Source organism: Vanacampus margaritifer, chromosome 8 (assembly GCF_051991255.1).
Source record: "Vanacampus margaritifer isolate UIUO_Vmar chromosome 8, RoL_Vmar_1.0, whole genome shotgun sequence".
In the NCBI taxonomy this organism is placed as follows: Eukaryota; Metazoa; Chordata; class Actinopteri; order Syngnathiformes; family Syngnathidae; genus Vanacampus; species Vanacampus margaritifer.
In genome coordinates, this window is record NC_135439.1 from 22,423,906 (window position 1) to 22,448,919 (window position 25,014).

General features: G+C 38.9%; 3 protein-coding genes across 4 annotated transcripts in view; 2 read left to right on the forward strand and 1 right to left on the reverse strand.

The window, feature by feature from the left end:
- Positions 1 to 15,908, reverse strand: part of tacc1 (transforming, acidic coiled-coil containing protein 1) — a 30,891-nt gene extending 14,983 nt beyond the window's left edge. Inside the window, exon 1 of one of the 2 annotated variants that reach the window (XM_077574422.1) lies at positions 15,763 to 15,908. In XM_077574422.1, coding sequence (XP_077430548.1) covers positions 15,763 to 15,782 — 20 coding nt within the window. In that variant the 5' untranslated portion in view covers positions 15,783 to 15,908. Of the gene's footprint in view, positions 1 to 12,846; positions 13,003 to 15,762 lie in introns of those variants that run through there. The other variant, XM_077574420.1, reaches the window with a different exon arrangement.
- On the forward strand, positions 1,893 to 12,559 carry aggf1 (angiogenic factor with G patch and FHA domains 1). Its single transcript, XM_077574423.1, has 16 exons — positions 1,893 to 1,998; positions 2,083 to 2,147; positions 2,308 to 2,499; positions 3,614 to 3,713; positions 3,794 to 3,999; positions 4,153 to 4,284; positions 4,719 to 4,910; positions 5,949 to 6,366; positions 6,717 to 6,819; positions 6,909 to 6,960; positions 7,033 to 7,134; positions 8,418 to 8,583; positions 8,664 to 8,743; positions 8,819 to 8,946; positions 9,029 to 9,128; positions 11,963 to 12,559. Exons 3-16 carry the CDS (start codon positions 2,314 to 2,316, stop codon positions 12,206 to 12,208), a joined length of 2,211 nt encoding a protein of 736 aa, XP_077430549.1. The 5' UTR covers positions 1,893 to 1,998; positions 2,083 to 2,147; positions 2,308 to 2,313; the 3' UTR covers positions 12,209 to 12,559.
- A 2,150-nt stretch (positions 15,909 to 18,058) lies between the features above and the next one.
- LOC144057134 (neuronal vesicle trafficking-associated protein 1-like) lies at positions 18,059 to 24,731 on the forward strand. Its single transcript, XM_077574427.1, has 5 exons — positions 18,059 to 18,263; positions 18,507 to 18,652; positions 19,153 to 19,269; positions 21,886 to 21,996; positions 23,431 to 24,731. Exons 2-5 carry the CDS (start codon positions 18,524 to 18,526, stop codon positions 23,632 to 23,634), a joined length of 561 nt encoding a protein of 186 aa, XP_077430553.1. The 5' UTR covers positions 18,059 to 18,263; positions 18,507 to 18,523; the 3' UTR covers positions 23,635 to 24,731.
- The last annotated feature ends 283 nt before the right edge of the window (positions 24,732 to 25,014 follow it).

Below are 25,014 nucleotides of genomic sequence, written 5' to 3' on the forward strand. Positions count from 1 at the left end.
CCAACTTTGAGTAAAGAAATGGGTCTTTTAGTGTAAAACAACCCAAAAATATTGGTCAAATCCTATACTTGGGTCAAAAAAAGTGGGTAATTTTGTAAAAAAAATAAAACCCAGAAAGTTGGGTCAAATTGACCCATGAAGTCGGTCAGTCCATTTTGTATCCATATTTGGGTTACTTTTGACCCAACTGTTTTTAGAGTGTAATTCTGATATTAAATTTACTGTAATTACAACATAATTACAAAAAAAAAAATGCAGGATTTTAGAGCTTTGTCATGACAATAAAAGAACATCATTCGACTGATCTGAGTATATAAAAACATGTGCACCATCAGGTTTTAAAAAGTCAGGATCTCAGGAAACATTTAGCCACATGTGGCAGCTGCGCACAAGTTTCCATCACTGAGCAGAGGCACACGTGGCTCATTTAGAGCTTCCACATTGGAACACAAAGGGTGGAGTTTGTCTTTATTTACTGTCTGGGTATGCAGATGCATGCAGATGGTTTCAAGGTGATCGTCTGGAGATTACAATTGCTGTCTTGCAACAAGAAAAAACTTGTACTGTAAAGTTAGGATCAATTTGTGACTTATTTCTGGAGCTAGTTCCTCATTTTTGTCTGGGATAGTCATAACAGGAGAGCTTCCTAAGCAGTGTTTGTCTTGTCTAAAAATGGCATCGGTAAACATTAGGAGGTAGCATAGCCTCTGGATAAAAGACCTTAAAAGCTGTGCTGCTGCAGCCAGCTGAAATTTGCCAAGAAGTCTGGAGCTGCACAAAGATCTGTACACAAATCAAAAAAGGCTCACATTTCAAATTCTGATACTGTGGGAGAAACCCTGCACAGTATTTGTCAGAAAAGAGTCTAGGAAAAGGAAAAACGGGAAAAAAAATTGACCTTCTCTTCACTGGTAAAATTTTCTTCAGTAGAAACAACGTAAACTGCCTGAAGCTAACAACATTAACATTGCATATTTATGACAACTAACTAGTCACTTTACAATTTAGAAGTTGTCATAGTCATAGACTGCACACTAAATCCACATCACATGTGCACAACTTAGGCATTATAGGCCTATATTCACATAACATTTTCACTGTGAAACTGTTACACTTTTTGAGGACAAAAGTAAAGCATGTCACATTTTTCTGTGAAACTATACCTTAAAAGCAAGAATCTGACCTTGAATAGGATAGTCAATGATTCAATACATGTAAAATAAGATTTTTACTACGACCCAAAGGAGGTCAGTTAGTGGTGATAATTTTAATGTGCAAACATCCTTATTTATAAATAATATAATTATTTCTTTGTTTTTTTTAGTTATATATTTTTATTTCCAAAAAGTTCAAGAGACACCACCATACAAATTAAGTTCCAAAGATTGATAAATCAGACAATGATGGCACAACACTCTATTTTAAGTATTTTCTGCTTTTTAACCCCCCAAAAAATTATTGTGCTGGAGAGGGGATACTTGGCTGAAAAACATTTCACAGAGGGTGCATCATTGCATCAATGAGAAAAGTTTGAGAACCATTAGCATAGAAAATCACACAAACGTTACCAGGGGGACCAAAAAGCTGAAGGTGTACCACAGTGGCCTCCTGTGGTAAGAGGGTAACATTACCACAAGTATTAGGCACGTGCCTCTCATATGATTCAGTGAATACTGTACTTCTCAGCCGTTTCTGTTATCTTCCTAAAAATGCAGACGGTGTCATGATTAGAGTTTATAACCCAATACACGTTTTAGACACAGTAAACTTGAGAAACTAAGAATTTAAGATTACGTAACTGTCGTTTTGTAAAATTAAGAGTAATAGCTTTGCTCGACAGGTGGCGATAAAGCCCTTTTAATACACCAGAGGATAAAGACGAAAGCGGAAGTCCGCCAACCTCAAAGAAGAAATGTTTCCGCTGTGGGTGATTTGTTTTATGGTAGTAAATGGCGGTCGCGTACAGCGTTGTCTGTCAACATCTTCACGGTTTTAATTGTAACTGTCTAATTGTAATTAAATATGTGCTCCGGTGTGTTGAGAATGAGGGGTAGTTACACGATATCTATGTTCAACTTTCAGGTTGGGTCATGTGCCGTGGTGTTTGGAATCTCACGGTTTAAGGCGAGACGAAAACGACGTAAACGGTGAGACTTGGCACAAATGCAAAGTGTTACTTGTCTATAGAACTGTGTCAATTATTCTGTGCTACCTGCTGTCTTCTTACATCCACCATTCATACATTATTCGTGGAGTAGTTTTTGGTTGCCCACGTGCTTGGTGCAAATGTGTTCGTTCCGGTTACAGCCGAGCATGGAGGACGCAGGAGGAGAGAAAGACAGCGGGTGTGAAGTAGCTGAGCTCCGTCTTCAGGTTGAGTCATTGAAAGAAGAGCTGAAGGAGTGCAAAGCTGAGCTGACCAAGTTGCAGAAGCAACTGAGCCATTCCGAGAGACTGCAGAGAAACACAGAGAGCTACAACGAGGATTTGAGGAAACAGGTCCGAACTTGTCAAATGCAATCTAATGATAATCACTTCAAAAGCTGTCAAAAACAAAAAAAATTAATTGAGCCTGGCATACCACACATTTCAAGTTGTTCGTGTAATTGTGAGTATGGAGTCACACTTCATCATTATATTTATTCTTTATTTTAGAACATACTACTTTTGTGTAGTTAACTTTTTATTCCCCTCCCCCACTATATAATTGAATATTAAATTTTGGGCATTTCTGCGCTTTATATCTTGCTCAGGCTATTGCAAATTCGCAATACAGTACCATTCAAACGTAGCCTACATCTGTACATAAATAGCAACACGTTCAAACCCTATTGTTAATTTGTTACCCTCATTAATTACAGTAAATTGCTAGTATAAAAATAGACTAGAGACGAGAAACCAGACTGCTGATACCCAACTACAGTCATTATGTGTGCTGCTTGAAATGATCCAAGTGAACTTAATTGGTGTGGAAATTCTTACTCTAAATGTATCATTTATCATCAATACCATTGACATATACTAGCAAAAGATACAATTAGCCTACATATTCACCTCTTGCCATTCATTCAACAGGATGATACAGTTTGAGTTCAACTAAATAGCCTTAATGCGTAAGTAAATTAGACAAAATAATTATTTCAGTGTATATTTTGTTTAGTGGTGTTTCATGAGATTTTATGAAATCCACCATGGGCCATGTGGTGGTCGTTTCAGAACCGGCACTGGCCCTGTATATTCATAATTGACATAATCTTAATAAGATTCAGCGACGACAGCATTTCATAGTCATTGTCTTCACACTATTATTTAAGCCTTTAAGAAAATACTACTTTTGTGTACAGTAGAATAGAGTTTATTTATTGCCATTTGTACAGGTTAAAAATCAGAAGTACGGATGGAATTCTTGTGCATGTACCTGAGTCAAGTGACTTGACTTTTTTTTTCTGCATGCAATGACCCCCCCGTACAAAATCTAATTGATTATTAAAGATTTGGTGTTTTCTGGGCTTTATATTTTGTTCAAACCATTCCTTAAGGAAGGATTTAACCTGTCAAGTGTATGGTTTTGCCCCTACAAACACACTTTTCGTTTACACCTATCAAATTACAGGTGGATCAACTGAGTGCAGAGATTCACGAGTGGAAGAAAAAAAATAAAGATAAAGTTCACACTGAAACTCAAACCGAAGAATACGTTTGGACTGAAACAGGTATTGTTTCTGTACTTTAGTAAATTACCAACAACTAATGGTTAATAAATGGTCTCTAATGATGTTCTCTTTCTTTCCAGACTATTATAACTACTACTATGGTGATTACCAACAAAATACAGAAGCTGGGGACTCCCAAGAAAGTCAGGGGGCCGCTCCAGCCGTGGATCCGGCTGGTGGAGATGATTCAGCAGAGGTTGCAGCAGTGGATCGGGCAGGCACAATAGAAGGCACAGCTGCAGATATGTCTGCTCAACCTGATAGCAATGTGGTAGCCACAGCAGAGGTGTGTGTGTGTGCACCGTGAGAGGACACTCAATTTAATTAGAACTCAATAAATTTCCATAGAAAACAATCTTAGCTTAACAAGCTCTCAATGATAATATAATTTGTGAGGTGATTTTTGTGTGTGTTTGCGTACATCCTATGTGTCTCCCAGGAGGTTGACGCTGCGTCCATTGCCGACATGTTACGAGCTACTGCGGAGGAGGCCATGACTCAGACTGGTTTTGTCTTCGACGAGACGACTGGCATGTACTACGACCAGAGCACTGGCTTCTATTATGACTCGGTCTGTAAACATGTCTCTGCCTGGATTTACAATGCATGGTTCAAGTTGACCAAATTAAGATTTTTAGCACTCCTGACAAAGTTGGGACGTACTGTATATCATGGCAATGGAAATAGAAAAAAACACATCACTAGATATCTTTATCAGTATTGGTCCTCTTCCAAATATGGATAAAATCTGGTGTGTATCTGGGATGTGCCATTGTACATCTAAAGCACAGTGCTACATTAGAGGTGTGCCGTGGGTTTCATGTTTTCTCTTAACGTAAGCATGTTTCACCTGAAAGATGTAACGTAAATAAACAGTAAAAAAACAAACAAACTAGTCCATAGTTATTAAATTGGAATTGGGCACATGGACCTGCAGTGAAAATCCAACCTCTGTCACTAACACATTACCCCTTTGGTATGAATTATTTGGTATTCTCGCCTCAGGTCAGCCAGCTGTACTACGATGGCAACACGGGCATTTACTACTATTATGACGCAGAAAGTGGACGCTACCAGTTTCATTCCAAAATTGAGGTTTCTGCTATGCAGACTGGCGACCACGATGATTCTGTGACTGAAAAGAAAAGCAGATGGTTCAAAAGAGGTGTGAAGAAAACCTCACTTCACAGTAATAAGGTAAGTGACAGACCGATCTATCATTTGGGCACAAATACTTGACTGCTGGCTTTAGTGACCATCGCAAACAGTTTACATCCTTAGAATTTCATTTCAGTCTCAGTCTTTAAATGCGTGATGTCTTTCAAAATGTGAGGCTGGCTGATAAAAACTATTCATCCGACCCAGGTGCACGAGCTGACTTAACTCGTTGGCTAATATGAAGATTTTCTCAAACTGGAACAGTGCTTGCCACAGAGGTACACATTTTTAATAACCAACACTAGCATCATAGTTGTAGTGACACATTTCTACCATGAGAAATTAGTTTCATCCAAAAAATGAGTCACAAATTTCATCAACAAAACATTTATAAGCAGAGAATTATTGATATAACAGCTTTATTGCTTCTTGCTCTAAGATTTAAGTTGAATAATATGCAGTACTTCACTCCACACAAGATAGCAAAATCTGCAAATGTAACACAATCTATATATCTCTCTCGCTCTTATTTTGAAACGGAAATTGTGACACTTCCGGTGTCTGGCTTAGCAGCGCAACATCAACTTTAAATTACTACGCGATAACGTGCGCATGAGGAACGTCGTTTAAATACTCTTAACGAGCAATTTGAGTGAACAAGCTATGGCTGGCTCTGACAAGATGCTTACAGACAAGTAAATTAGAATAATATAACTTACATCAACGCACACTGCTGGACAAATCACAACACCATGCACACTCTAGGGCCAGACTTCCTACAATCGCTGCTGGCGAAGACTGATTCTGTTTTAACGGCCACACGAACGAGGGTAAGTCATGTCCGTGAACTCATTTTCCAATGAGAAGAGGATACAAATTATGCAAATTAGTAATTGTCTCAGTTACGTAAATAACAAAGTTGAACATATTAGACTTAGGAAATAAACAACCTTGTAGCCTTTTCTACAGTACCTTTGAAGACTGAGACTGAATTTATTCAAAAGTGCCAAATCACTCGGGAACGCCAAAGCCAGTAAACATCATTAGACAATCTAATTGCTACATGTGTAATGGCAGGAGTACACATTTGATGAAGTCAAGTCGGATGAAGAAGAACATCAATCAAAGCGCACTACTGAATCCCGAAGAACCAGACGACGATCTCGTAGTCCCGAGTCACGAGAAAGAGACTCCAAACGGCGGGGGGACAGGGACAAGTCATCATCCAGGAGAAAAAAGCATAAAAGAAGTTCAAGCCATGACGAGAAGAGAAGATCCAAGAAGAAGAAAAAGAGATCCAAGTCGGCGTCGCGCAAGAAGGAGCGCAGCTCGACAACTCGCAGCGATGACTTGGAGGGGAACAGTGAGGCTGAGGAGGGGGAGCTCACCGAGTCAGAGAAGGAGCAGTGGGAGTCTCCACATTCCCTGTCGCCTTCTCGTAGCTCTCCTTGCAACCACAGCCCAGAGTCCGAGATGGAGACTCAGTGTCGGGCAGGTGAGTCCAATTACAGGAACCAGTACAACTTGATAAGTGAGGTCGGGTCAACTGTGACTTAGGCTCATACCGTGCTTGTGCACTTTGTAATGTCTAAAGAAAAAAAAAAAAACTTAAGCTGAGCTATGTTTTATCTGCTATTACTCCATTGTGAAATTGGTAACACAACTTTGCAGGATGTGAGAAATTCCCAGTAAGGCAACTTGACAGCAACACTATACATTGGACTTAAATGGAGCAATTAGTTGCGGAAATAATGAGTGCCTGATTGTACCACTGTAGCATTTTTTTTCCTTTCTTTTAATCCTTCCAAAATCTCAAGCATCACTTGACGTTTGATTTTGTTGTAGAGCTGTGGCCGCCTTGTGTGAGAGTCACCGTGGTTCGATCTCCGGTGCTGCAGGTTGGCACGTTGTTTATCTTCACAGCTGACTCCGCAGCCACCATTGGCAGGTGTGTTTTGTCTTAACAAAAGGGAAATCATCACTCGGACTGCAGGCAAATCCCAAAGAGGATTAGAATATTTTCTGTCTGTGTTGCAGAGAGAAAGACATGGACCATGCAATTCGGATACCAGAAATGGGAGTTAGCAAGGTATGGTTGGGGAATTTCATTCACTCTAATTTACATGATGAAAATGTTTGACAAATGTTTGGTTGGTTCTAGTTCCATGCCGAGGTTTACTTTGACCAGCAGCAGCAGAGTTACATGCTCGTGGATCAGGGAAGTCAGAACGGAACGGTTATCAACGGCAACAGAATCATACAGGTACCTTGTTCATCTATTACGGCCCCGCAACTTTGCAGACTTTTTTCTTATTTTTTTCACGAAATGTGCCTCACTGAAATTCTCACTATCGTGCAAATCTTCGGTTTGTATCAATTGTTTTTTTTATGGGGCTTTATAGTCACCATTGCAAGGTAGGAACTAGGGGTGTGAACTGCCTAGTACCTGGCGATTCGATTCGTATCACGATTGATAGGTCACGATTCGATTCCGATTAATCCGATTATTGCGACCCCCACCCCCTTCAAATTTAGAAAATACTAATCAGTAAACTTGTATATGTACACTGTAAGATTTGTATGAAAATGTATTTATTTATACACTGTAAGATTTGTATGAAAATGTATTTATTTATCTGAAAATTCAGGCTTATAACTGAGCCATTCATTTAACAAACAGGTTGCAGTTTGTTTCATGTTTGAACAGCACTGAAATAAAATATTAAGGCTTAATGTTCCATTAATATAACATTCTTCCATGCTTAATGTGTGAATCTTAACCCTAAGTAAGACGTTTTGTTGAATATTCCCATAAAAAATGTATGTTTAAAAGTCGATTCGAGAATTGCGCGCTCTAATATCGCGATATATTGCCGAATCGATATTTTTCTAACACCCCTAGTAGGAACTAAGGCCTGCACCAAACAGTAAAAATCTGTGAGGAATTGACGGCCTAACATAAATGTATGTAATTGCCGGTAGATGTCACAAGATGGCGATAAAGCACTTTGTCCAGAACACAAGACTGACCAAATAAAGCTACTCCCCTCAGTTCAAAGTAGTTGGTTGACACCAAGATGCCACCAGATGGCTCCAAAGCACTACTTTTATAATAAACTTGGCTCTGGCCTGAGCACAAATACAGGGAAGTGGGGAGTTTTTCAACAAATTAAAGAGTTTATAAAAAAAAAAAACACACACACAAATAGGCAAATTTGGAATTGATGAACGGCGAATATGCGAAGGTGTTACTGTACTTAATTGCTGTAATGAGAGCAGTTAAAACACATAAACACAACTAGCACATACGTAGGCACTTCAACATCACAATACATCCCACCAGGGCCCGCTTTCTAAAGGCGTGTATCTAACACGCATACATTAAAATGCTCAACAGTATTTTCAATATAACTATTGGAAAAAATAGTCATATTTTCTCTATACTGCAGCTTTTCACCTATGGCAGGTTCATTTGAAATATAAATGAATGGGTTTGGGTTTAGACTAAATGGCAGCAGAGAGTGACTTCTTGTCTGTTGTCTCCAGCCCAAAACCAAGTGTGAGCCACACCCACTGACACACGGCGACGAGGTGAAGATGGGAGACACGGTGCTGTCCTTTCATATCCATGCCGGGACCGACACCTGTGATGGCTGCGAGCCCGGACAGGTGATGGCCCATCTCAGCAAGCACAAGAGAGAGGAGACGCCAGGTGAGCCTGTCTTTTTTTATTTTTCTCCCATCTGGCATGATGTAGATGTAGATTTCTTTTAACTGTTGTATTTCCTACAGGGCCAACTCTCACCAAAGAAGATAAAGAAGTGCTGAGACAGAAGGAGCTCAAATCGATGAAGGCCAAATATGGCCTCCAGGTAAATGGTGCTACTGGAAATGTATTTGACCATTCTTACTTTGTACGCCATTGAAGCTAGTTTTCCCGTCAACAGAGTAATGAATTTGAAGAAGGCAAAGCCCTGAGAAACCCTAAGTACAGGGACCGAGCCGAGTCTCGACGCCAGACTGTGGGCAGCGAGGGTCTTTTCCAACAAGATGACGCGCCTGCTTCTGTTCATGTGTAAGTTTACAATCACCTTCTGTAATATGCGGGAAAGCCAAATAAAGCTTCATGACTAATTTTGTGTATTGCGCTCTAAAAGGGAGATCAGCGAGGTTAATAAAGGACGGAAGATGCTGGAAAAGATGGGCTGGAAGAAAGGAGAAGGATTGGGCAAAGAGGGAACTGGAATGAAAGATCCGGTGAGATGTTTTCTAAGATACAGGGCTGAGCTTTAGCGTTCGCCAGCTCGCGGATGGCGACCTGATAATTACTGTATTGTGATTGGAAGCGTGCACACAGATTCGTGACAGCACGCGCTATAAAACCATGTTCATTTGCTGACTGAATGGAAAGATGGCGGCACCGTTAGTGTGCACTGATCGAACACCATGTTTTGGCGACGAGTATCGCGAGACCTCTTCCATACATTCGCTTTTCCCATTCGTGCGTGCTATTAGCTTGCGCTCACTTTTGTCCGTTAGCATAGCACGTAACTGCTTTGCCCAATCACGGCAGATAAAAGCCTTCGATCGCCGCAAATAGTCTTAAATTGGGAGGTGGTCGCTGTCTGTGCTTGTAGCGGACATTGGGTTCAATTATCTGCAGTATTCTCAGTAATCAATCTTCTATTTATATTTAATCAGTCAGTACACAATGCTAAAATCCATTAATCATCCGTGACTTTTTTCTTTGGCTGTCTCAGTGAAGTACATCGTTATGTGGGTGGCACCCAGTGTGCCACCTAGTGTTCAAACTGCGACACCACTCCAGATAAACTGATACTGTACTCCTAAACATACTTGAAGCACTCACTGTTGTATCGAATGTCATTTAATTCCTTGCACTTTAAAAGCCTTAAAAAAGCACTAGATATTTGTCTTATTTTTTTTTATTAATGTATTCAGTTTTTAAGTAAATTTTATTTTGTATTCTACAGGCTTTCCATATAAGTTGAACACAGAGTTGAAAGTACAAATGGCCTTACACATTTCATAAATAAATGTGATGAAATCATCACCTTTTAATATATAATATAAAATAGTTTTCACTTATCTTTTATTGTTACTGTAGGAATCTTTTTTTCCCCTTTTATTACTCATTATAGTTCTCTTATTGGTGAATAATTTGTCAAAAATTACACATGTCTATCCGACTAATAGTATAGATTAAAAAACAAACGATAAATTGACCAAATTACGGTATGTGTGGCATCAGACCAAGCCAGTGATATACAGTGCTGGTTCTGGCAGGCCCACCACCCGAAAAGGTTTAACGTAAAACCCTGCATTATTTTCAGTTTTGTGACTATACAACTTGGAAAAAATGACCATATTTCTCATCTAAGGGTCGGGCTACCTCATTTTCCCATGTTAGGAGCCCGGCTGGCTCCTTAGCCTGGCTGGCTAAATCTAAGGTCTGAGATACCAACAATATGCCATTATAAATAAATATAATATTCATAATAATAATAAATGTATAGATATTTGAGTAAAATACAATATGACCCTTGTCATGAATCCAAAACAAATATATCAGGAGGTGGATAAGAACAATTTTCTTTTTAAATGTAAACACAATAAGCCAAAATAAAGGAGAATATTTGTACTAAGGCTTAATACTTTGTGTGAGAGAGAAAAATCAATTACAGACTGGTTAGTGAAGCCAAACAGGAGAAAGAATGACAATAATCAAATGAGTACACTTACAAATGATATCAAGTATCCTGTTAAGCTTGCAGTATTTACAGTTTACATATCACTTCCTGTTTTATGCTCGCATTCCGAAAGATAAAGTGAGATACTTCTGGTAGCTGAAGTATCTAACTTCAAGCAATACACCTAACTTTGACTAATAAACATTACAACGACATTCTTAACACATTCTGATTGCACTTTGTCAACAATTACTACGATAATTAACATCATTGATTTTTTGTTTTTGAAGATTGTTTTTTTTCCCTCTCAAAATTGTTTAAGTAGTTTAATAGTTTGAGCATTTCACCCAAAAAAATGAGGAATGTGATGCAAAACTGTGATACACAAGCACCTGAAAAGCTTCAATTTCTGACCAACATCTTGGTGAGCTATTTGGCTAGTTGTTCACTTATACCGTGAGTGAAGCTAAGTCTCTATATGTTATCATCTTAAGCCTAACGATAACAAATTCATCAGATTGTAATAACCATTGATCTGAATAGAAAACTTAATATGCTAGCGTGTGGTAGCAGCAATGTGCCCACACGGCAGCCATGTTGGTGGGGGCAACGTCGCTATAAAAGACAATGCATATACATTGAAAATAAGTCATAACTTGCTCATTTTCCAACAAATTTTCATGAAGTTGACCTGTCTCAGCATGTTCTAATACACAGATCATTTGAGCAAAGAGTCATAAATATTTTTTTAAATTCCCATGTCTCTTGTGATAGTACACTGCAGTACGATACGATACGATATACTTTTATTTTCCCCGTGGGGAACTTTTTCCTGGACTCCGTCCAGCTGCAGTTTACAGTAAGAGAAAACAACAGAATAGAAAGAGATGAAATTAAAATTAAATAAATAAGTGCAGCAATAAGTAAAAGACTTCCCAGAAGTCTTCACAGGAGTATACATGTGTAGAGAAGTACATTGCACACACACACTTCTATCTATCTCTCTATCTATATCTATATATATATATATATATATATATATATCTATATATATATATATATATATATATATATATATATATATATATATATATATATAATTGCACTGTACACGATTGTGCATATTTTTTGGTGATTGTGCATAGTTTTCGGTTCCTTTTTAAAGTGCACTAAACAAAGCTAAAAACATTAAAGGCCAAACTATGACCTTCATTTAAATTTTCGCTCTTATATAAGCATAAAAGAAAAAGCGTGCCAAAATATGGGTACAGACCCTTTTATTTGCAACTCAACTGTTGAATATGGATATCCAGAGAGTTGTGTATTGAAATTCTGTTTAAATTTATTTATTTATTTATTATTTAATCCTTCTCTTTTCAGATCCATCTTAAAATCCGGAAGGCCCAGTCAGGTCTGGGAGCATGTGTGACCATGTCTGTGGATGACGCCTCACTGACCAGATCAAAATCCCAGAAGAACTGGGAGAAAGCTCGCGAGAGATTTGCGGATTCGTGCCAGGGGGACACGCCGTCGTCCAAAACACAGTGCGCGTCCCCCAAAGCCTGGGTCAAAGCGGAGCCTGAGGCTGCGGCGGAGCCTCACGCTGGTGTTGATCCAGAGAACTAAAGTTAATCAGAGCGGGCGGATTTGGAATTTATGAATCTGACCTCACAATGCTGAATCACTGAGAAGGCTCGGTGTGAGGGTCCAACCAGTTACAGTGCAGTACTGCCACTGTGGCGGCCATGGATTGCTCTAAGCAAATATTGACACACTGAGGACGCTCTATTTCTCACAGTGAGGTCATACTGCAAGGAGACAACTAGAGACATGCTCAGATGTGCAGCAAGACACTTATAACAAGATGATTGTTACACAAGTCCAACACATGACAGTGACTGTATATTATTAGAAATAATGTGACCAAATGTTTTGCTTTTATTTTTCATGGTGCACATAAAACATCCAAGAAACTTGTTCAGTTGTGTTTGCCTAAACTTCTGCTTATGAACTGTCAACAGGTGTGATTCACATCAATCTGTTTGCAGTCTTATCTTTAAGATCATATTGAGGGTGTGTGAATAGTTGCATGTGCACACACGAACGGGTCAGTCTCACACACCAGATTATATTACCGGTACTAATCAATGTCAGGACAGCCAATAGTTTAGTAATATGATTTAAACAAGTCAAAAAAGGAGAATAAGTGACTTCTCATTGAAATAAATAAATTGCTCATGCTAGGTAAGACTGAATAGACTCACGTGATGCTGTTTGTGTGATTCCTGCTGGCTCCCCCATTGCTCTTCTTCTGACTTACTGTGCCGCCCATTTTTATCTGGCTGTCCAACCAATATGGAAGCAATCTCCAGTTTTCCCGACTTGAGAGACGCGCTCTTTAGTGCTTCTTGACGCCTCCCAATGCCGCCCTCGGAACTGTCTGATACTTGACAGGTGACTTGCTCCCTCCCTCCTCAAACAATATTCTTCCCAAGTCTCCTCCCTCATCTCGACTATATGTGTAGCAAGTAAACAATCAGCTTGTCATTGGGATCTCAGCCAGATTGTTATGACGGACGGCCTTTATGTGACTCATAAGATTAAAAGGGATTTTTGCGGTCTTTGTTGGATCTGGATTAACCAGTTTCAGACACTTTTTGAGGTTTCCGGAACAATAGGTCTGTTCTGCAGCCTCTTCAGAATGAATCACGTTAAAGATTTTAGGTGATTCCTTCAGTGCAACGTCAGCTGATATAGCTGTTTGATATCCGTCTTTTGTTGACGGTGACTTCATCAAAATTCACTCGACACCTTTCAAAGAATGTTTCACTTCCTGAGGTAACTTACCACACATGTCTACTAAAGAACAAAGAGAGGGAAAAACGCCACAAATCAGTATGCTTCACTTATATGTTGTCTTGTGTTGGATTTTAATAAATTACCTACACAATCCCTCTCATTGTGTAAAGTCCAACAAAAAGTAGGCCTTGTTTTATAGCTATGAGGGTGACACAGCTCATGGGTCATCTTGAAAAACCAGGGTCGTCCCCTCTCATACCACACATAGCGTCACGTACACACCCAACCAGACAAGGGGCAGCGTTGTTGTGTGAGACAAAGTAGACAAACGTCTCCAGATAACACAGCTGCTATATGTCATCAAGGTGCAGAGCACTGATTAGTCTGGTGTCACTGCTGAGAGACAGTGGTTTAAAAAATAAAATCAATAAACACACTCAATGCCTAGCAAGGTCATCTATAAAATGTATTTGACCTTTTTAAACAGAAATACAATATACAAATAAATAGAGTCATCCATTAGCTGTCCAGGTTGATATGGAGTTTAAAAAAAAAATCTTTATTCAAACAATAAAAAGGGGCGGGTACTGACGACGAGCGACATCCATGCTTACTGAGGTCAGCAATATTTTGATAAGTGCAATTTCAGAAGCTACAGTATTGCGAACAGTCTTGAATGTAACGTAAGTTTACAGTAGGTGTGTTCACAGCACAAGTCAACATGTTTCCACGAGTGACCGCCAAGAGTTGTGATGTCACTTCTTGTATTTTTATGTAAATGATGTATGACAGGAAGCAGCAAATCCTCTTCCTGAAGATGGCCATGAAAATTGACAAATCGAAAGAAAGCACAATCTGGTTGTTCTAAAGTTTGCACATTCAGTCATGTTGGATTAAAATGTGAACCCAAACAATTAAACAACTGCTGGGTGGCTGCTTTAAAGACAGTGGACGTAGAGTTTTATGTTTACAATAATGACTATTTTGCCCCAGGCAACCACAGTGATCATATGAGCAGATTCTGGAATGAGTGACTAAAACATCATCATCGTCATGATCACATTTTCCCTGCAGTTCTATTTCCACATGGTACCTCAAAAAACTCCACATTGTGGGAACCACAGCAACACTCTAAAACAACAACAACAAAAAAACGCAATGAACAAATTCAAACTGAAAATGAATTTGCAGTTTTGATCATTTTTGGACTGCTTTTATGAACCATGGTCAGTTTGTGTTACGATGATATGAGATGGAGGTAGGAGCCATTAAAAAGCATGCCAAAGCCCAGTCAGCAACGTGGACTCCCAACATAGGTCACGTGATCACTCACAGCCACCAAACGATGACAAAAGCCTACAGGCGGGGTGAGAATTCTGCTGTCAATGCTAAATCAAATCTGGAAATATACTGTATGTTATCTTTCATGTTATGCCCGTTTTATTGTTCTATGATTTCTAACTATACTGCATAGGCTATAAATCGTCTGAAAAAACTTCATTTGGATCATTTAAACGGTCTATAGAATCTTTCAAGTGTACAGAGAATTTGGCACTTAACTACACTTGTGTGAGGTGGAGATGAAGTGGAGGGAGGGTGTGGGGTTTAAAGCTTCTTATAAGTCACATGTTCTCAAACTTTTTTATATATTTTTTGGCTGAGACTGAGGAAACGTTTCCCATTCCAGCTGCATTCCAGTGAGAACTGCTCTAATATAACCCACAGGAAGAGTTAATTCATGAAACCTTGATATATTTGGGTGAAAGGGTAAAGTGCGGCACATAACTTTAAAATCTGCTTGCAATGTCATGCATGCATGAACACCACATTCACAACAGACATTCTTCTTGCACTTGTATGTATGGCTACTGTGGAAAACTTCCCACCGTTGGCCTTCGCTGCTGTGAGTAAGCTTCCGAGCCTCAGGGTGTGTCTCCCTGTGTGACCTCATCTCCCAGAAAAAGCCTCCAGAAACCTCAGAGGCACACTCTCCCACATGATCCAGCCTGCTCATGCAACAAGAGCATCTGTATGTGTGTGCGCGCCAGAACAGCATCCTGTTTGTACAGCCTGACTGGAACTTGCACCAGCCATCAAACAGCCATTGTTAAAGCTCCACTGCACTTATGTCTCTGTAGTTACCTGTCAGTACAGTCAGCTTATTTACAGACACACACATGCACACACCACAAGCTGGGTCAACTAGTCAAGAGGAGTTATGGCTTCATGAAAGGAAGCTTCGAGTGAAAACAAACCGAAAAGCTCCCTCGCGCTCACAAAAACATTACAAACAGTGGGTTAGTGATGATGCCCAAAGGTCATCACATCAGCACCAGGAGCCATCACAACAAGTGTCAGTGAGTACAGTGGATAAATCCTACCTTGGTTTGTCAGAGCACATCTGTTGTGAGGTTTTCTAGTCTTGGAAGAAGAAGTAGAAGTATGTCCTCGGTCGGTGTGAGCTTCCGCCAGAGTTGCTGCGTGAGCTTGTGTCTGCGTGGTGGAGCTCGCTCCATGTGGCAGCAAGGGAAACGGGAAATGAAGCTCCTAGGCAACATGCCACAAACAGAGGGGATTTTAAAGAAACAGCAGGCATACACGTCTAACAGAACGAACACGTCTAACAGAACGAATGTGGTAATATAACTGGTTTTACATTAGCATGTGATGTTCAGATCATTTACTGTATGTGTATTATTAGTCACTTTCCATGTGTTTTTTTTAATAGCTTCTCTGATCTTGCTCTGTTCCCAGGGTGTTCTTTCTCACTTCAGCTGTTACACACAAACCTATTTCTGTTGGTTTTGTTTTGGTAAGAGACAAGAGTTTGGTTCAGCATTGTATACATCACAATAATATTTTGTTTAGCTTCTAAACAAGCGTCACTGTCATAGCAAGGGTTGTATATAGCCTAAGATGACACGGGATGGGTACAGTGCCCTGTGGTACACCTCACATCAACCGCCCTGCAGTCAGAGTTGATAAACTTTTTATTTTCTTGCTTTATTTTGCGTGTGTTTTTTTTAGCTTGCCGTAATTGTTTTAATAAGTTAGTGTCGTCACCATTTGTTGTGATGTTTTTGTGATTTTGTTGTCGAACTCATACGCGCTACGCGCACAACTTTTTAATTTAATTTACCAAGTTACATTTTGTGAAATTGTGATATATGGTTTTACTTGTTGTGAATTACTCTTCCTTTCATACAGTGCTGTGAAAATGTAGGCTATTTGCTCTCTTAATTGTTGTACTTTTTTGTATTGTGACTATTCCCCGCTTTATTGTTTAAGCTCAGCAACTGTGATAGGCTCAGTAGCCTAACCAGATCCGACTGAGCCATAGATGTCTATTAGACACCTCGTCTAAGTTTAGACCGAAATTAGCCTGTCTATAATTGGTCTATATTTGACCCCAAATCTACACGATACAATTAATCAAGTAAATATTAACTATTAAAAAAATTAAAAATAACTGTAGGTTGTATAAATGATGGCAAAATGTTGGATTACTACGATTTAAACAGTAATTGATCGATGTACAGTGTAGTTCATATTTAGACTTGATTTAGACGTCTAAATCAAGTTCTCATTTCAACTCTCTTTAGACCAAATCCGGACGATTGAATTAAATACACTGAATAATGTGTATTGACAAAATAAGTAAATAAATAACTGCACAACTGGATCATCACTGTGAAACAAAATGCCAGATTGCTCGATTAGCAGCCAAATACGCATATGGTCGTCCAAGATTGTAATGTGTATGGATCAGAAAGAGGATGGATGAGGAAACAAAACATCAAACAAAGATAACACAAGTAAACATGAAAGTTTTTAAATAATTTGGTTTATAAAAGAAAAATATATTCTAAAACTGTATGTGTATCTGTCACAATTTCGAATGAAACATAATTAGAATCATAGTTTTAACACACTTACAACCGCATACTTTACACGTTTTGTTGTATTGTTTAACAGTGAACAAGTACTGCATGTTGTAGGCTACTTCTACTACATTGAGCGCCACTGAAGTTTAGAAAACAACCAAGCAAATATCTCCCTCTAGTGTTTGTCTCTCAGAATGCAGATTTGCAGAAGTCCCTGCAACCTACAATCGCCCTACTTTTAATGAGAAAACAATAACGATGATAATACTATTAATAAATAATTAAAACCACCCTTCTACACTGCACAGGATGATATAAAATTTGAACCTAAAGCCTCAGAACTGTGAAGATGTGCTCAAAACAACGGAAATAATAATAAGTGAATAAATAAATAAATAATGAAGCGTACATGCAGTAATGAATAGTCTGTACTGAGTTAAACATGCAGCATTGTACATGCAGCATTGTAAGTACAATATAGCCTACAGAATGTACAGTATACAGAATTAATTTTGTCGCCTTCCTAAAATAACGTACGGAGCAATAATAAACGAAGTAATAAAGCCCCCCCCCCCCAAAAAAAAAAAAAACTAAACTAAATATCGACTAAATATATATATATTAATGATTTGCATTTATGATTCTCACATTAACTTAAAAAATGGGATCATATATTCGGTAATTGAGCTATACTATTGTTCAACGCATTTCAGAATTGGCCCCCAACCGGATGCGAGCGCGAGACGTGCTCGGCGGATGTAATGAGGACGTTACATCACTTGCAGTGCAGCATGCAGCATGTAGAGGGGACTGAGGCAGCCTTGGCCATATTGTGCACCAGCTCCCCTCTCCTCTTTCTCTCCTCCTCCTCCTCACAGCGGCTGCGTCACACATCAAGGCGCTTGTGTGACACAATTAACAGCACACGGCGCCGTTTAAGGAAGGAAAACCACTTCAAAAATACAATCTGTTTTTCAAAACAACACTCGGCTGACAAGGTGAGTGTTCTGATATTTGTTGTTTTGGTGATGACGCGATTGATGTGATTTTTTTTTTTTTGTTACGGTCCACAAAGGCAGCACCTGCCAGCACTGTGATTTTTGCTTCGTATTTAAGAAGAAAAGCTCATTCAGAATCAAACAATGGTTTATATCACCAAAATAGCATATGATGACATGAATAATAAAGGCCAGTGCATGACTCCCCCTCCCCCTCTCCTCTTCATCTTCACACTCCTCCAGGTTGGTGTGCGCACAAAATGGTTAAACTGGGGAATAATTTCAGTGAGAAAAACAATGGAAAGGTGGCCTCTGAAGACGGATTTGACACGATCCCTCTCATCACACCTTTAGATGCCAGTCAGCTTCATTTCCCGCCACCCGACAAGGTAATGAAGTACATTATTTATAGAAAAATATTGGAAGTCATGGATGGATCTTGGAGTATCTTCATATATATATATATATATATATATATATATATATATATATATATATATATATATATATATATATATATATAAAATGTATTTTTATTTTGTTCATACCGATACCAGCAATAGGTGTACTCAACTCTTGAGTAATCACAGATACAATACCAAATACTGATACTACACGTGCATAAAATTCCCCCCCAAAACAATGACAAATAATTGTGAAGAAAGATGTGTAAATCCCAATACCCGTGTAACATTTTTCCTTGAAATTGCGTGAAATTAATGGAAATTCTCTGTTCTTTTACGTTCTAAATTCTAGTTCTTGATTATTAAACAGACACATGAGGGCGGCCAATCAGGAGTACTGATGCCTTTAAAAAGAAGGCCAATATTGCCCAGCCCTGATATTTATACTTTTATGGTGGTACCTATATATGTGTGTGTTCTTCCAGGTGGTGGTGAAGACAAAGGCGGATTATGACGGTGAGAGCAAGAAGGGCAAGATCAGATCTCCCAAAATTGCAGAGTTCTCAATCAGCATCATCGAAGGCGTATCCGAGCGACTCAAAGTAAGATTCCTGCTCTCTGAAGTGTAATTAAGTACCAAAGTAAACTAGGATTTGGACTTTTTCACCGTTTGAAAAAACTTCTCAAACCGCTACTGCCACATGTGGCCAAAAAATGGAACTGCACCATCATTTTGTGTGTGTGTGTGTGTGTGTGTGTGTGTGTGTGTGTGTGCGCACACTCACACACATATATGGTCTCCCAGGCGGGAAGCGAACTCACGCCAACTTGTACCGAAGGCAAGTGACGGTAACCATTCCGCCACCCGGAGCCCCTGTACCATCTCTTCTTCACATACACAATGCTGCGCACATGATGCCACATTCACAGACAGAGGGCGGGAAATTCAAACACGAATCCAGTCTGAAAACTATTGGCCAGATCCTTGTAGGAGTAGCCATTGTGAACAGCTAAGGTGTTAATCTACTATAATTAGAAGATGTTTGAGTCAATAAATGGTCAAATAAAAAGACTATTGCAAAAATATTTTTGGGCAAATTTCTACAGAGCATACATTTAGCTAAATTAGCTAATGATAACAACTGAAAAACAAAACAAACATACTTCTTCCACGTCACTGCTGTCCCTGTTTATTACTCCTCCAGGTTCCCAAAATTGACGTTATCTCTCTCTATTGTCGTCTTTTTTGATGTTGTGTGAAAAAAGTAACAAAGCTATTTTGACAAAATCCAATGAAAAAAAATGATAGTTAGTCCCTGATAAATCAACTGGCCGTTCACCAATCAAAGATATGACCCACTATCCACATCCTGCAACTCTTCACAAGAATCCATCATGCTCAGCGATGATTCACTTGACGCTTCCCTCAGCCGCTGGCAGGAAATCCGCTGCTGCCATGGCGATGGCCTCCCATTGGCAGCTTCTCTCCCACCTCCCTCGCTGGCAAATCTTTGAATGCGACCATTTGAACATATGTTTGAATTAAACAGTCCCGAGGCAACAGATGAGCTTGTCATTGTCAGATGTGATCAAAACATCTTTTAAGCTCACAGGAGCTTTGAAGTGCTGCAGGGAGGAACCTCCTGTCGTGTTGCTTTGTGTGTTTGCTACGTTGACGGGACAGTCCTGAATTTGCTTGGGATTCAAAAGAAATGTCTTCCTGGGAGAGACGCTGGACTATTTATTCTCCGTGGTCACCCTTGTCCAACTGTGATTTGGATCATATATTTCATTATCTGAAAAAAAAAAAATCACCATTCCACCATCTTGTGACAACTATTGGCAGATTTTCTTTAATTGCATCAGTACCCAGTTCTTACAGGGGCTGTAGAAACTAGTCGACTTGTCTACTTTACAAGTTCACAATCAGTTACGGATGTTTGAAAGCACTATAAAACTAAAGATGACTTGACCATCCATGACACTGACGAGTCACTCATTGTGTTTTTGGCTTGAGGAGGATTCATTTTCTCAATGTACAGCTTTGCTAAGTGATTGAGAACCAATAACCGTATTTTAACACTCTTAAGTGCCTCGATCCTCCCTCCCCAGAAACACCAAGTAGGTGTTACGTAACTCTCCTGTGAAACACAAGCTGGACCATGCACATGGTCACACAACTGTAGACTTTGCCATATGCAAAATTTTATATTACCCTGAGAAGCTTTTAATCCGAAAAACTGTTTGGTGTTCCATCTTTTGAACTGATTTATGCCTTCCTTCTTCAATGAATAAATGAATGAATTAATGGTATAGCTTATGGGCATCACAAAAAAAACGGTAATAAAAGTGAATAATAATATGAATAATAACTTAAAAATCAATGAAGGGAAGTAATAAGGTACAAATACTTTATTAGTATATTTTTTCAAGTACTGGTATCTGTATTTCACTATCTTATATTTATGAGACTTTACTTTACTTTTATGCTCATTTGATAACAGACTGTAATCTGTACATTTGATTCTTTACTTTGGTCAAAATACACTACAGGTACTTTTTTCAACGTAGCTAGGGAACCGTGGTTAAGATCATTGATTTTTTAATTGAGATCTTGGGGATTACACGGTATAACATGATCAGGATACATTAACAACAACGTCACAACAGATTCAGAGAAGCGACATACTTTTCATACAGTAGCTGTTCAGCTAATGAATGGATGGATGTGGTCACCATGAGTAAATAAGCATCTGTTGTTAGTTGACAACATTAGCAAAACTTTGGGAACACATTGTTTTGATTGTGTTAAGCCTGACCCACGCTACACTAATGCTAAAATTAGCGCTAACGCCTACGCTAACTTTTTCAAGCCAGGTACTGTACATAACTGTCAGTAAAAATGAATTTTTTTAAACTTAAGTACAATACTTCTCTAGTTGTTTTAAAAAAAAAACTATTATCTGTTCTTCTTTTTAAGTCGTGAGTACTTTTGCCACCTTTAATGTAACTACAGTACAATGTTAAATAAGTTAAGTAAGGATACAACATAACTGAGTAGTCAATTAATCTAAGAATGTCATCACTCATCAACACTCTCTGCAGGCCTACATTCTTCCACATTCAGGTTTTTTTGGGGGAGAAAGACTAGAAAGGAGAGTATGACAGTAATCAATGCATCTGATTGTTGTTTCTCTTGTTCTGTGTTTCTTCTTCAGGTGACCTTGTTGGTGATCTGTGCTCTGGCCTTCTTGGTGTGTGTGGTGTTCCTGGTTGTCTACAAGGTCTACCAGTACGAGCAGCCATGCCCTGATGGTTTCGTGTACACGGTGTGTGACACAAACATGTATTTTCACACGTTGTTTGTTTGCTATTCATTATACAGTAGTTGCCTACAATGGTCATTACGTCTGCCAAACTTACGGCTGTTTAATCTACTTCTGTTAAATGAAAAGTAAAAATCTCTAATCTTCACATTGCGACGATTTAAGCGCTAAATCTGAGCATTTCGGGAATCTAATTTCCATTTATAGTGTGTTAGCTTGCTGAGCTGCCATCCATCATTTATCCCTATGATTCTATCTGCGAATTACAGTAGCTCAGGTTCTTTTGAATTGAATCGCAAGTTACTTCGCCCTTTATTAAGCAAAGAACCATATTAAGCAACTTCAATCAACATGGTTGCCACACTGCTCTACTACACGAGTTGAAGTGATATTACAAGGATGGAAAGACTTAAATCCACCTCTATTGTTTGACCAAAAGTGTAGAACTATTTATAATGATACTACGTGATGCATATGATGCAGGGTCTCTACAGCAAAAGAACAGTTCCACACTTCTAGGTAGGAAATCCAGTGGCAAGTCATCAGGGCCAGAAAGTGCTGACCTACATTTACAACCTAAATTCTATTATTAGTTCCATGAAATTGTTTTCATTTCTTCCCAGCGGTCTGGTCCCTTCATTTCACAGCAGTTTCAATTGACTGTTTCCAGTATGTGTATGTAAGATTTTATGTCCAATCAGATTTTAGTCTCTGTGTTGCCATGGAAATTTAATCTGCCTAAGGCCCTTCAGAATCTGTTCAACCATATAATAGCAATGGGACTGTTTCTTTAACCAATCAAACACCAAATTCATCGGAGAGTTTTAGCTCGCTGGTCACAATAATGTCAGTTTTATGTTCTCTGACTGGTTGCTGGAAAAAATGGATTTTCACACATGAATACATTTGATAATCAACATCGGCAAGTACCATGTATTTATGAACTAGTGGCTTTGTACAGTATTGATGGTTTCTAGAACTGTGACTTTTTTTTTTTAGGACTATACATTGTTTTTCTTTTCTTTTTTTGTGTGACCCAGTTTTTTTTTTTTACTGAATATTTTTAATCAGGCTGTTGAAAAAAAATGGATGGATTAAAAACAAACACAAAAGCAATAGTTCAGGGATGGACGACTGGCAACATGCCATATATATATAAATATATATATTGTTGTTTTTATTTCCATTTATATTTATTTTTTGTAGTTAAATTTTAATTATAGGTTTTTATTTAGTCATTTATTTATTTTTAATTTTGGCAGTTTTGGTCCTCCATATTATATTGCCCTTATACAACCGGAGTAGGTTTAATAATGTTTTTGCAAATTTGAAATGACATGTAATGTAGGACAAAATTCTGTAGTTATTTTGAGGCTACACATGAAGGGTTAAACTGACTTTCTCTGTTCTGTCCGCTTTGCCTTCCCTGTGGAGCAGCAAGGTCGCTGCATGCCGGCTGGGATGTACGGCGGCAACTTCCCCCATCAAGGCCCGGGCAGCCGCGGGCGCCTTTTCACCCTCATCAACCACTACAACATCGCCAAGCAGACCATCACTCGGTCCGTATCGCCGTGGATGACCATCATGTCTGAGGAGAAAGTCACCCAGCAGGAGACAGAGACGGCACAGAAGCTGGCCTAACCCGCCGGGCGTGGCTTCACCCGCTGCTGAGGGAGAAAAATAAATAATACGGTTGTGCCATTCAAGCAAACCTGCTGCTAAACGTGCTCGTCCTGCCCAAGGTGCTGTGCTGCCTTCAAGGTCAGCTGAATGTGCGGAAATTGTGATCATGTTTTCAGCAAATTGAGGCTTCTGCTGGGTTTGTTTGAATAGCATATGCTGTTATTTATTGATACACAGCCGAGTGGCATACATACAGGTAGAAATGCCACACACACATACACACTCTTGATGTTAAAGTTGTACATAAACACACGTTAGAACTCAATTTAGTGAACTGACTGTGAACTATCTCATGTTTGTGACACATTTAGATGAACATGCACGCACGGCAATTAGGACTGTACTTTGCTTTTTGTCACTTTCTTTCAAATAGAACTTGTTTTGAATACTGTAGTTGTCGTCAAGCAATGTTAGCTGCATAAATGCCACTGAGGTGTGAAACTTAATTTGCAATAATTTAGTAGGAAATCATGGAAAAAGTGAAGTATTATATTCACTTCTTATAAGACATTTAAACATCTATTGTTTCAATATGAATACATGTATTGAGCCTATTAAATTGTTGTGACATAAGGCTCAACGTCAACTGGCTGCACCAGCAACAAATGTATTTTGCACAATTTTATTTTGTGCACTTTGACCCAAACTGCTTTTCTGCATAATATTGCTGTCAAATTCTTCTTTGTTGATGTATCAAGTGTATTTATAAAAGATTGCCACCCCTTTTGTGAGCACAGTGTGCTGAAGATTGGAACTAAAGGCTCCATAACTTCTATGCTGCTCTACTGAATGTTTTTGCTTTGATCGTAATGACGCTGTATTGTGCAACCCTTTTCGCATTTAGAAATGTCCTCAGATGGCGAGCGGAAGCCATCGATTGACTGATTGTTTTAGTAGTTGCTTGTCCTGATGCTTTCTTTTCCTGTACATGTCTGTTAATTGGTCACAAATGCCTACCGTGATTTTCATATAGTGTAATAAGTACCATTGAAGTGCATTTGCTACATTAAATGTTACATGAAGAATTGAAATAAAGTGCCCACGTTTCCCACCAACATTGTTGTTGAATCTATATGATGAAGGTAAAAGTGATAGACAGTGACCAGTGCATATTTGTGGTTCGGGTAGTTAAAAATATATATTTTTTTAGCACATCAGGTTTTTGAGATTTTTTGTTTTTAAGTTTGACCTATAAAAGCTTCCGCACTATGAAATTCACCATGTGTTGTAATTTATAGCTGACGTTTCAGGAAAAAAAATTCACCTGTTGCCCACTTTATAAATATTACCAAATACTATATTATATATTGTCGCCGCTATTTGAAAAACATTTATTAA